The sequence below is a fragment of the Salvelinus fontinalis genome, chromosome 30, assembly GCF_029448725.1.
Source record: "Salvelinus fontinalis isolate EN_2023a chromosome 30, ASM2944872v1, whole genome shotgun sequence".
Lineage (NCBI taxonomy): Eukaryota > Metazoa > Chordata > Actinopteri > Salmoniformes > Salmonidae > Salvelinus > Salvelinus fontinalis.
This window is the reverse complement of record NC_074694.1, coordinates 7,672,618-7,686,138: the sequence shown is the minus strand read 5'-3', so window position 1 is coordinate 7,686,138 and position 13,521 is coordinate 7,672,618. Positions and strand designations below refer to the sequence as shown.

General features: G+C 44.5%; 1 protein-coding gene across 1 annotated transcript in view; it reads right to left on the bottom strand.

The window, feature by feature from the left end:
• Window positions 1-443: 443 nt before the first annotated feature.
• The window catches only part of LOC129828587 (mucin-5AC-like), a 97,263-nt gene continuing 84,185 nt past the window's right edge, over window positions 444-13,521 (bottom strand). The window contains exons 5-8 of the mRNA XM_055889640.1: window positions 8,655-8,751; window positions 7,738-7,970; window positions 3,597-3,651; window positions 444-1,650 (exon numbers count right to left, since the gene is read on the bottom strand). Of these exons, the coding sequence (XP_055745615.1) occupies window positions 1,462-1,650; window positions 3,597-3,651; window positions 7,738-7,970; window positions 8,655-8,751 (574 nt within the window). The 3' untranslated portion in view covers window positions 444-1,461. The remainder of the gene's footprint in view (window positions 1,651-3,596; window positions 3,652-7,737; window positions 7,971-8,654; window positions 8,752-13,521) is intronic.

The window sequence follows — 13,521 nt, the reverse complement described above, 5'->3', positions numbered from 1 at the left end:
TGATATATGTAGAGGTGTATGATATAGGTAGAGGTGTATGATATATGTAGAGGTGTATGATATAGGTAGAGGTGTATAATATATGTAGAGGTAGAGGTGTATGATATATGTAGAGGTGTATAATATAGGTAGAGGTGTATGATATAGGTAGAGGTGTATGATATAGGTAGAGGTGTATAATATATGTAGAGGTGTATGATATATGTAGAGGTGTATGATATATGTAGAGGTGTATGATATAGGTAGAGGTGTATGATATATGTAGAGGTAGAGGTGTATGATATATGTAGAGGTAGAGGTGTATGATATAGGTAGAGGTAGAGGTGTATAATATAGGTAGAGGTAGAGGTGTATGATATAGGTAGAGGTAGAGGTGTATGATATAGGTAGAGGTAGAGGTGTATGATATAGGTAGAGGTGTATGATATAGGTAGAGGTGTATAATATATGTAGAGGTGTATGATATATGTAGAGGTGTATGATATCTGTAGAGGTAGAGGTGTATGATATAGGTAGAGGTGTATGATATATGTAGAGTTAGAGGTGCATGATTTATGTAGAGGTGCATGATATCTGTAGAGGTAGAGGTGCATGATATCTGTATAGGTAGAGGTGCATGATATCTGTATAGGTAGAGGTGCATGATTTATGTAGAGGTAGAGGTGCATGATATCTGTATAGGTAGAGGTGCATGATATCTGTAGAGGCAGAGGTGCATGATTTATGTAGAGGTAGAGGTGCATGATATCTGTAGAGGTAGAGGTGCATGATTTATGTAGAGGTAGAGGTGCATGATATCTGTAGAGGTAGAGGTGCATGATTTATGTAGAGGTGCATGATATATGTAGAGGTAGAGGTGCATGATTTATGTAAATCTGTATGGTTTCTGTAGAGGTAGAGGTGCATGATATCTGTATAGCCAGGTACCTGAGATGGCAGCTAACTTGGATTCATGTAGAGCCAGGAACAGTATGATATATGTAGAGGTAGAGGTGCATGATATCTGTATAGCCAGGTACCTGAGATGGCAGCTAACTTGGCTTCATGTAGAGCCAGGAGCAGTATGATATATGTAGAGGTAGAGGTAGAGGTGCATGATATCTGTATAGCCAGGTACCTGAGATGGCAGCTAACTTGGCTTCATGTAGAGCCAGGAGCAGTATGATATCTGTAGAGGTAGAGGTAGAGGTGCATGATATCTGTAGAGGTGCATGATATCTGTATAGCCAGGTACCTGAGATGGCAGCTAACTTGGCTTCATGTAGAGCCAGGAGCAGTATGATATATGTAGAGGTAGAGGTAGAGGTGCATGATATCTGTATAGCCAGGTACCTGAGATGGCAGCTAACTTGGCTTCATGTAGAGCCAGGAGCAGTATGATATCTGTAGAGGTAGAGGTAGAGGTGCATGATATCTGTAGAGGTGCATGATATCTGTATAGCCAGGTACCTGAGATGGCAGCTAACTTGGCTTCATGGAGAGCCAGGAGCAGTATGATATATGTAGAGGTAGAGGTAGAGGTGCATGATATCTGTATAGCCAGGTACCTGAGATGGCAGCTAACTTGGCTTCATGGAGAGCCAGGAGCTGAGTCTCTGTCTCACTGACTTTCCTTCTCAGACTTCCTCCCAACCTCTGACTCATCACTACCTAGAGAGGGATGAAGGAAAGAAGAGAGGGAGGATTAGATGACACAATAATCATTATATTACAGTATATAACACCTTCCTAATATTGAGTTGCACCTCTTTTTAACCTCAGAACAGACTCACACAAACCGGTGAGCCTGGCACCTACTACCATACCCCAATCAAAGGCACTTAAATATTTTGTCTTGCCCAGTCACCCTCTGAATGGCACACATACACAATCCATGTTTTAATTATCTCAAGGCTTAAACATCCTTCTTTAACCCGTCTCCTCCCCTTTCATCTACACTGATTGAAGGGGATTTAACTAGTGACATCAATAAGAGATCATATCTTTCACCTGGATTCACCTGGTCAGTCTAAGTCATGGAAAGAGCAGGTGTTCTTCATGTTTTATACACTCATTATAGAGAGCTCACTATACAGGCTTTACACAAAGGAGGAAAGAGTAGTGATTGAGAACAAAGCAATACAGCCTTTTAACACCAGCTCTGCTGCTTTGGACACTAGGAACAGATTCTCGTGATCATCGTCATGTCCATTCCTGAATACTGTGTTCTGTGATCATTAGAACTGATTCACTTTGAATGAAGGTACATTTCCACCATGCACTTCACTTCCTGTTTCTGTGAGACTGTTCTAACCTCCTCTGCTGTACTTTACTGTCCTCTGCTGTACTTTACGGTCCTCTACTGTACTTTACGGTCCTCTACTGTACTTTACCGTCCTCTGCTGTACTTTACGGTCCTCTGCTGTACTTTACTGTTCTCTGCTGTACTTTACTGTCCTCTGCTGTACTTTACTGTCCTCTGCTGTACTTTACTGTCCTCTGCTGTACTTTACTGTCCTCTGCTGTACTTTACGGTCCTCTGCTGTACTTTACGGTCCTCTGCTGTACTTTACTGTCCTCTGCTGTACTTTACTGTCCTCTGCTGTACTTTACTGTTCTCTGCTGTACTTTACTGTCCTCTGCTGTACTTTACGGTCCTCTGCTGTACTTTACGGTCCTCTGCTGTACTTTACTGTCCTCTGCTGTACTTTACGGTCCTCTACTGTACTTTACGGTCCTCTGCTGTACTTTACGGTCCTCTGCTGTACTTTACGGTCCTCTGCTGTACTTTACGGTCCTCTACTGTACTTTACTGTCCTCTGCTGTACTTTACGGTCCTCTGCTGTACTTTACTTTATGAAATAGAGAATAGGATGACATTTCCATTCGTACTATAGTGTTAATATACTGTATCAAGCTTCTCTAGTACTCTGGAGCCAAGATCAGTCAGTTCACATCTCTGTGTTCTATTCAGAAACAATTTACATTCAGACAGCGTTCAGACAGCGCTCAGACAGCGCTCAGACAGCGTTCAGACAGCGCTCAGACAGCGCTCAGACAGCGTTCAGACAGCGTTCAGACAGCGCTCAGACAGCGCTCAGACAGCGTTCAGACAGCGCTCAGACAGCGCTCAGACAGCGTTCAGACAGCGCTCAGACAGCGCTCAGACAGCGCTCAGACAGCGTTCAGACAGCGTTCACACAGCGTTCACAAAGCGTTCACAAAGCGTTCAGACAGCGTTCAGACAGCGTTCAGACAGCGCTCAGACAGCGTTCAGACAGCGTTCAGACAGCGTTCAGACAGCGATCAGACAGCGTTCAGACAGCGTTCAGACAGCGCTCAGACAGCGCTCAGACAGCGCTCAGACAGCGTTCAGACAGCGTTCAGACAGCGCTCAGACAGCGCTCAGACAGCGCTCAGACAGCGTTCAGACAGCGCTCAGACAGCGTTCATAAAGCAATCTGTAAATATGGACTACTCTGGGAGGAATGGTTGAGTTGCCATGCCACAAAGTAGGGGTCGTGGTGACTGCAACTGAAACTGTGTCACTCTGTATAAGAGTGTTTGCTAAATGTCTAAAATGTCAATATAAAATATATAAATATAAATAACCTTACTTTAGCCGTAGCATCTTTAATGGACAGACTCAGTGTTTGTTCCTGATCCTGGAGTCTACAAGGGAAGAGAAAGACAGGAGGAATGTTATGGACAGACTCAGTGTTCCTACAAGGGAAGAGAAAGACAGGAGGAATGTTATGGACAGACTCAGTGTTCCTACAAGGGAAGAAGAAGACAGGAGGAATGTTATGGACAGACTCAGTGTTCCTACAAGGGAAGAGGAAGACAGGAGGAATGTTATGGACAGACTCAGTGTTCCTACAAGGGAAGAGAAAGACAGGAGGAATGTTATGGACAGACTCAGTGTTCCTACAAGGGAAGAGAAAGACAGGAGGAATGTTATAGACAGACTCAGTGTTCCTACATGGGAAGAGAAAGACAGGAGGAATGTTATGGACAGACTCAGTGTTCCTACATGGGAAGAGAAAGACAGGAGGAATGTTATGGACAGACTCAGTGTTCCTACAAGGGAAGAAGAAGACAGGAGGAATGTTATGGACAGACTCAGTGTTCCTACAAGGGAAGAAGAAGACAGGAGGAATGTTATGGACAGACTCAGTGTTCCTACAAGGGAAGAGGAAGACAGGAGGAATGTTATGGACAGACTCAGTGTTCCTACAAGGGAAGAAGAAGACAGGAGGAATGTTATGGATAGACTCAGTGTTCCTACAAGGGAAGAGGAAGACAGGAGGAATGTTATGGACAGACTCAGTGTTCCTACAAGGGAAGAAGAAGACAGGAGGAATGTTATGGACAGACTCAGTGTTCCTACAAGGGAAGAAGAAGACAGGAGGAATGTTATGGACAGACTCAGTGTTCCTACAAGTGAAGAGGAAGACTAGTGGTATTTTAATGTCGTCCTATAGGGAAGACAGGTCCTGTTGAGATGTTATATTGAAACATATCATCTTATTTTTTTAAATTCGTAACTTGGTTTGATAAGATTAGTACAGGTTTTCTCAGGGGACCCCACATGTGGAGAGACATTGATCCTGGAGAAGTTACGATTAGGATTAGTACTGACCTGAGTATGGCTTCAGGGGGACAGACAGTGATCCTGCAGAAGTTAGGATTAGGATTAGTACTGACCTGAGTATGGCTTCAGGGGGACAGACAGTGATCCTGGAGAAGTTAGGATTAGGATTAGTACTGACCTGAGTATGGCTTCAGGGGGACAGACAGTGATCCTGGAGAAGTTAGGATTAGGATTAGTACTGATCTGAATATGGCTTCAGGGGGACAGACAGTGATCCTGGAGAAATTAGGATTAGGATTAGTACTGACCTGAGTATGGCTTCAGGGGGACAGACAGTGATCCTGGAGAAGTTAGGATTAGGATTAGTACTGACCTGAGTATGGCTTCAGGGGGACAGACAGTGATCCTGGAGAAGTTAGGATTAGGATTAGTACTGACCTGAGTATGGCTTCAGGGGGACAGACAGTGATCCTGGAGAAGTTAGGATTAGGATTAGTACTGACCTGAATATGGCTTCAGGGGGACAGACAGTGTCAAACGCTCCCTAAAACACTTCTGCGAGCAGGCCTTTTTAATCGACCTGGCCCGGGTACCCTGGAAGGATATTGACCTCATCCCGTCAGTTGACGATGCCTGGTCATTCTTTAAAAGTTACTTCCTCACCATATTAGACAAGCATGCTTCGTTCAAAAAATGCAGAACCAAGAACAGATATAGCCCTTGGTTCACTCCAGACCTGACTGCCCTCGACCAGCACAAAAACATCCTGTGGCGAACTGCAATAGCATCGAAGAGCCCCCGCGATATGCAACTGTTCAGGGAAGTCAGGAACCAATACACACAGTCAGTCAGGAAAGCAAAGGCCAGCTTTTTCAAGCAGAAATTTGCATCCTGTAGCTCTAACTCCAAAAAGTTCTGGGATACTGTAAAGTCCATGGAAAACAAGAGCACCTCCTCCCAGCTGCCCACTTCACTGAGGCTAGGTAACACGGTCACCACTGATAAGTCCATGATAATCGAAAACTTCAACAAACATTTCTCAATGGCTGGCCATGCCTTCCTCCTGGCGACTCCAACCTTGGCCAACAGCCCCTACCCCCCCGCTGCTACTCGCCCAAGCCCCCCAGCTTCTCCTTTACCCATATCCAGATAGCAGATGTTCTGAAAGAGCTGGAAAACCTGGACCCATACAAATCAGCTGGGCTTGACAATCTGGACAACCCTATTTCTGAAACTGTCCGCCGCCATTGTCGCACCCCCTATTACCAGCCTGTTCAACCTCTCCTTCGTATCATCTGAGATCCCCAAGGATTGGAAAGCTGCCGCGGTCATCCCCCTCTTCAAACGGGGAGACACCCTGGACCCAAACTGTTACAGACCTATATCCATCCTGCCCTGCCTATCTAAGGTCTTCGAAAGCCAAGTCAACAAACAGATCACTGACCATCTCGAATCCCACCGTACCTTCTCCGCTGTGCAATCCGGTTTCCGAGCCGGTCACGGGTGCACCTCAGCCACGCTCAAGGTACTAAACGATATCATAACCGCCATCGATAAAAGACATTACTGTGCAGCCGTCTTCATCGACCTGGCCAAGGCTTTCGACTCTGTCAATCATCATATTCTTATCGGCAGACTCAATAGCCTCGGTTTTTCTAATGACTGCCTTGCCTGGTTCACCAACTACTTTGCAGACAGAGTTCAGTGTGTCAAATCGGAGGGCATGTTGTCCGGTCCTCTGGCAGTCTCTATGGGGGTACCACAGGGTTTAATTCTCGGGCCGACTCTTTTCTCTGTATACATCAATGATGTTGCTCTTGCTGCGGGCGATTCCCTGATCCACCTCTACGCAGACGACACCATTCTGTATACTTCCGGCCCTTCCTTGGACACTGTGCTATCTAACCTCCAAACGAGCTTCAATGCCATACAACACTCCTTCCGTGGCCTCCAACTGCTCTTAAACGCTAGTAAAACCAAATGCATGCTTTTCAACCGTTCGCTGCCTGCACCCGCACGCCCTACTAGCATCACCACCCTGGACGGTTCCGACCTAGAATATGTGGACATCTATAAGTACCTAGGTGTCTGGCTAGACTGCAAACTCTCCTTCCAGACTCATATCAAACATCTCCAATCCAAAATCAAATCTAGAGTCGGCTTTCTATTCCGCAACAAAGCCTCCTTCACTCACGCCGCCAAACTTACCCTAGTAAAACTGACTATCCTACCGATCCTCGACTTCGGCGATGTCATCTACAAAATAGTCTATACTCTACTCAGCAAACTGGATGCAGTTTATCACAGTGCCATCCGTTTTGTTACTAAAGCACCTTATACGACCCACCACTGCGACCTGTATGCCCTAGTCGGCTGACCCTCGCTACATGTTCGTTGTCAGACCCACTGGCTCCAGGTCATCTACAAGGCTATGCTAGGCAAAGTGCCGCCTTATCTCAGTTCACTGGTCACGATGGCTACACCCACCCGTAACACGCGCTCCAGCAGGTGTATCTCACTGATCATCCCTAAAGCCAAAACCTCATTTGGACGCCTTTCCTTCCAGTTCTCTGCTGCCTGCGACTGGAACGAATTGCAAAAATCTCTGAAGTTGGAGACTTTTATCTCCCTCAACAACTTTAAAAATCTGCTATCCGAGCAGCTAACCGATCGCTGCAGCTGTACATAGTCCATCTGTAAACTACCCACCCTATTTACCTACCTCACCCACATACTGCTTTTATTTATTTACTTTTCTGCTCTTTTGCACACCAGTATCTCTTCTTGCACATGATCATCTGATGATTTATCACTCCAGTGTTAATCTGCTAAATTGTAATTATTCGATTTATTGCCTACCTCATGCCTTTTGCACACATTGTATATAGATTCTCTTTTTTCTACCATGTTATTGACTTGTTTATTGTTTACTCCATGTGTAACTCTGTGTTGTTGTCTGTTCACACTGCTATGCTTTATCTTGGCCAGGTCGCAGTTGCAAATGAGAACTTGTTCTCAACTAGCCTACCTGGTTAAATAAAGGTGAAATAAAAAAATAAAAAAAATCCTGGAGAAGTTAGGATTAGGATTAGTACTGACCTGAGTATGGCTTCAGGGGAACAGACAGTGATCCTGGAGAAGTTAGGATTAGGATTAGTACTGACCTGAGTATGGCTTCAGGGGAACAGGCAGTGATCCTGGTCCTGCTCTGTGATGTCACCAGGACGTTGAGGGCATTGCCCATGTCTCTGAGCTGGGTGTGGCTACAGCTGCGCAGGGCGGGTCCTTCAACCTCCTCTGTCTGTCGATCCTCCTCTTCCTGCTGGATCTGGTGCTCCAGGCTGCAACTCCGAGACTGCAGCTCTCCAAGTCTCCACTGCAACTCTGCCATCTCCGCCTGGGGGTAGGCCCGAAGGCAGAGAGCGTTCGTAAAGAGTAGTCTCACAGCAGGAGTGCTGATCTAGGATCAGTTCTGACTTCTAGATAATAATAAATATGATTATACAGACAGGAGACCTGATCTTAGATCAGCACTTCTACTGGATTTCAATTCAACATTTTACAGGAAATGGGACATTCTTCATTCAACCAGTGTATAATCTATTTACAGGGCATGGGACATTCTTCATTCAACCAGTGTATAATCTATTTACAGGGCATGGGACATTCTTCATTCAACCAGTGTATAACAGGATCTATTTACAGGGCATGGGACATTCTTCATTAAACCAGTGTATAACAGGATCTATTTACAGGGCATGGGACATTCTTCATTCAACCAGTGTATAACAGGATCTATTTACAGGAAATGGGACATTCTTCATTCAACCAGTGTATAACAGGATCTATTTACAGGGCATGGGACATTCTTCATGGGCACAACTGGGTATTTCCTGTAGTATTTCTGCTGCAGGCCTATCTAACTACTTTATTGTAGAATGCTCTTAACTGTAGAATTGTTGAGTGTACACAGTGGGAATGTATTGGGGGCACAAATCGATGTGATTGAATTCAAACACTCCAAAGGTGTCCAAAAGGCCTTGTTATTTTCAGTAATCGCTACCTAACTAAATCTACTCACCTCCACTATGCGTTTCTCCTGCAGCAAATACTCTCTCCTTTGCAGTGGACCCTGGACGGTTTCAGCCACTTCCCCTCCATCACTCTCCACCTCTTCCCTTTAACACGTCAAACCAGAAAGAATAAAAGACAATAACAGTTATGTTAGGATCCTGGCAGCGCTGTTACCCAGGTAAACTATCATCCTGAGGGTCTGTGTTATTCAGGTAAACTATCATCCTGAGGGTCTGTGTTATTCAGGTAAACGATCATCCTGAGGGTCTGTAACCCAGGTAAACTATCATCCTGGGGGTCTGTTACCCAGGTAGACTATCATCCTGAGGGTCTGTGTTATTCAGGTAAACTATCATCCTGAGAGTCTGTGTTATTCAGGTAAACTATCATCCTGGGGGTCTGTAACCCAGGTAAACTATCATCCTGAGGGTCTGTAACCCAGGTAAACGATCATCCTGAGGGTCTGTGTTATTCAGGTAAACTATCCTCCTGAGGGTCTGTAACCCAGGTAAACTATCATCCTGAGGGTCTGTAACCCAGGTAAACTATCATCCTGGGGGTCTGTGTTATTCAGGTAAACTATCATCCTGAGGGTCTGTAACCCAGGTAAACTATCATCCTGTGGGTCTGTGTTATTCAGGTAAACTATCATCCTGAGGGTCTGTAGCCCAGTTAAACTATCATCCTGGGGGTCTGTGTTATTCAGGTAAACTATCATCCTGAGGGTCTGTAACCCAGGTAAACTATCATCCTGAGGGTCTGTAACCCAGGTAGACTATCATCCTGAGGGTCTGTGTTATTCAGGTAAACTATCATCCTGAGGGTCTGTGTTATTCAGGTAAACTATCATCCTGAGGGTCTGTGTTACCCAGTTAAACTATCATCCTGAGGGTCTGTAACCCAGGTAAACTATCATCCTGAGGGTCTGTAACCCAGTTAAACTATCATCCTGAGGGTCTGTGTTATTCAGGTAAACTATCATCCTGAGGGTCTGTAACCCAGTTAAACTATCATCCTGAGGGTCTGTGTTATTCAGGTAAACTATCATCCTGAGGGTCTGTGTTGTTCAGGTAAACTATCATCCTGAGGGTCTGTGTTATTCAGGTAAACTATCATCCTGAGGGTCTGTGTTATTCAGGTAAACGATCATCCTGAGGGTCTGTAACCCAGTTAAACTATCATCCTGAGGGTCTGTGTTATTCAGGTAAACTATCATCCTGAGGGTCTGTAACCCAGGTAAACTATCATCCTGAGGGTCTGTGTTATTCAGGTAAACTATCATCCTGTGGGTCTGTGTTATTCAGGTAAACGATCATCCTGAGGGTCTGTAACCCAGGTAAACTATCATCCTGAGGGTCTGTAACCCAGTTAAACTATCATCCTGAGGGTCTGTGTTATTCAGGTAAACTATCATCCTGAGGGTCTGTGTTATTCAGGTAAACTATCATCCTGAGGGTCTGTGTTATTCAGGTAAACTATCATCCGGGGGGTCTGTAACCCAGTTAAACTATCATCCTGAGGGTCTGTAACCCAGTTAAACTATCATCCTGAGGGTCTGTGTTATTCAGGTAAACTATCATCCTGGGGGTCTGTAACCCAGTTAAACTATCATCCTGAGGGTCTGTGTTATTCAGGTAAACTATCATCCTGAGGGTCTGTGTTATTCAGGTAAACTATCATCCTGAGGGTCTGTGTTATTCAGGTAAACTATCATCCTGGGGGTCTGTAACCCAGTTAAACTATCATCCTGAGGGTCTGTAACCCAGTTAAACTATCATCCTGAGGGTCTGTGTTATTCAGGTAAACTATCATCCTGAGGGTCTGTAACCCAGTTAAACTATCATCCTGAGGGTCTGTGTTATTCAGGTAAACTATCATCCTGAGGGTCTGTGTTATTCAGGTAAACTATCATCCTGGGGGTCTGTAACCCAGGTAAACTATCATCCTGAGGGTCTGTAACCCAGGTAAACTATCATCCTGAGGGTCTGTGTTACCCAGGTAAACTATCATCCTGAGGGTCTGTAACCCAGTTAAACTATCATCCTGAGGGTCTGTGTTATTCAGGTAAACTATCATCCTGAGGGTCTGTAACCCAGTTAAACTATCATCCTGAGGGTCTGTTTATTCAGGTAAACTATCATCCTGAGGGTCTGTAACCCAGTTAAACTATCATCCTGAGGGTCTGTGTTATTCAGGTAAACTATCATCCTGAGGGTCTGTAACCCAGTTAAACTATCATCCTGAGGGTCTGTGTTATTCAGGTAAACTATCATCCTGAGGGTCTGTGTTATTCAGTTAAACGATCATCCTGAGGGTCTGTGTTATTCAGGTAAACGATCATCCTGGGGGTCTGTAACCTAGTTAAACTATCATCCTGAGGGTCTGTGTTATTCAGGTAAACTATCCTCCTGAGGGTCTGTGTTATTCAGGTAAACTATCATCCTGAGGGTCTGTAACCCAGGTAAACTATCATCCTGAGGGTCTGTGTTATTCAGTTAAACTATCATCCTGAGGGTCTGTAACCCAGGTAAACTATCATCCTGAGGGTCTGTGTTACCCAGTTAAACTATCATCCTGAGGGTCTGTGTTATTCAGGTAAACTATCATCCTGAGGGTCTGTGTTATTCAGGTAAACTATCATCCTGAGGGTCTGTGTTATTCAGGTAAACGATCATCCTGAGGGTCTGTAACCCAGTTAAACTATCATCCTGAGGGTCTGTGTTATTCAGGTAAACTATAATCCTGAGGGTCTGTGTTATTCAGGTAAACTATCATCCTGAGGGTCTGTGTTATTCAGGTAAACGATCATCCTGAGGGTCTGTAACCCAGGTAAACTATCATCCTGAGGGTCTGTGTTACCCAGTTAAACTATCATCCTGAGGGTCTGTAACCCAGTTAAACGATCATCCTGAGGGTCTGTGTTATTCAGGTAAACTATCATCCTGAGGGTCTGTGTTATTCAGGTAAACTATCATCCTGAGGGTCTGTGTTATTCAGGTAAACTATCATCCTGAGGGTCTGTAACCCAGGTAAACTATCATCCTGTGGGTCTGTGTTATTCAGGTAAACTATCATCCTGAGGGTCTGTGTTATTCAGGTAAACTATCATCCTGAGGGCCTGTGTTATTCAGGTAAACTATCATCCTGAGGGTCTGTGTTATTCAGGTAAACTATCATCCTGAGGGTCTGTGTTATTCAGGTAAACTATCATCCTGAGGGTCTGTGTTATTCAGGTAAACTATCATCCTGTGGGTCTGTGTTATTCAGGTAAACTATCATCCTGAGGGTCTGTGTTACCCAGTTAAACTATCATCCTGAGGGTCTGTGTTATTCAGGTAAACTATCATCCTGAGGGTCTGTAACCCAGGTAAACTATCATCCTGAGGGTCTGTGTTATTCAGGTAAACTATCATCCTGAGGGTCTGTTATTCAGGTAAACTATCATCCTGGGGGTCTGTAGCCCAGTTAAACTATCATCCTGGGGGTCTGTGTTATTCAGGTAAACTATCATCCTGAGGGTCTGTGTTATTCAGGTAAACTATCATCCTGAGGGTCTGTGTTATTCAGGTAAATTATCATCCTGAGGGTCTGTAACCCAGTTAAACTATCATCCTGAGGGTCTGTAACCCAGTTAAACGATCATCCTGAGGGTCTGTGTTATTCAGGTAAACTATCATCCTGAGGGTCTGTGTTATTCAGGTAAACTATCATCCTGAGGGTCTGTAACCCAGGTAAACTATCATCCTGTGGGTCTGTGTTATTCAGGTAAACTATCATCCTGAGGGTCTGTAACCCAGGTAAACTATCATCCTGAGTGTCTGTGTTATTCAGGTAAACTATCATCCTGAGGGTCTGTGTTATTCAGGTAAACGATCATCCTGAGGGTCTGTGTTATTCAGGTAAACTATCATCCTGAGGGTCTGTGTTATTCAGGTAAACTATCATCCTGAGGGTCTGTGTTATTCAGGTAAACTATCATCCTGAGGGTCTGTGTTATTCAGGTAAACTATCATCCTGAGGGTCTGTAACCCAGTTAAACTATCATCCTGAGGGTCTGTAACCCAGTTAAACGATCATCCTGAGGGTCTGTGTTATTCAGGTAAACTATCATCCTGAGGGTCTGTGTTATTCAGGTAAACTATCATCCTGAGGGTCTGTAACCCAGGTAAACTATCATCCTGTGGGTCTGTGTTATTCAGGTAAACTATCATCCTGAGGGTCTGTAACCCAGGTAAACTATCATCCTGAGGGTCTGTGTTATTCAGGTAAACTATCATCCTGAGGGTCTGTGTTATTCAGGTAAACGATCATCCTGAGGGTCTGTGTTATTCAGGTAAACTATCATCCTGAGGGTCTGTGTTATTCAGGTAAACTATCATCCTGAGGGTCTGTGTTATTCAGGTAAACTATCATCCTGAGGGTCTGTGTTATTCAGGTAAACTATCATCCTGTGGGTCTGTATTATTCAGGTAAACTATCATCCTGAGGGTCTGTGTTACCCAGTTAAACTATCATCCTGAGGGTCTGTGTTATTCAGGTAAACTATCATCCTGAGGGTCTGTAACCCAGGTAAACTATCATCCTGAGGGTCTGTGTTATTCAGGTAAACTATCATCCTGAGGGTCTGTTATTCAGGTAAACTATCATCCTGGGGGTCTGTAGCCCAGTTAAACTATCATCCTGGGGGTCTGTGTTATTCAGGTAAACTATCATCCTGAGGGTCTGTGTTATTCAGGTAAACTATCATCCTGAGGGTCTGTGTTAATCAGGTAAACTATCATCCTGAGGGTCTGTAACCCAGTTAAACTATCATCCTGAGGGTCTGTAACCCAGTTAAACGATCATCTTGAGGGTCTGTGTTATTCAGGTAAACT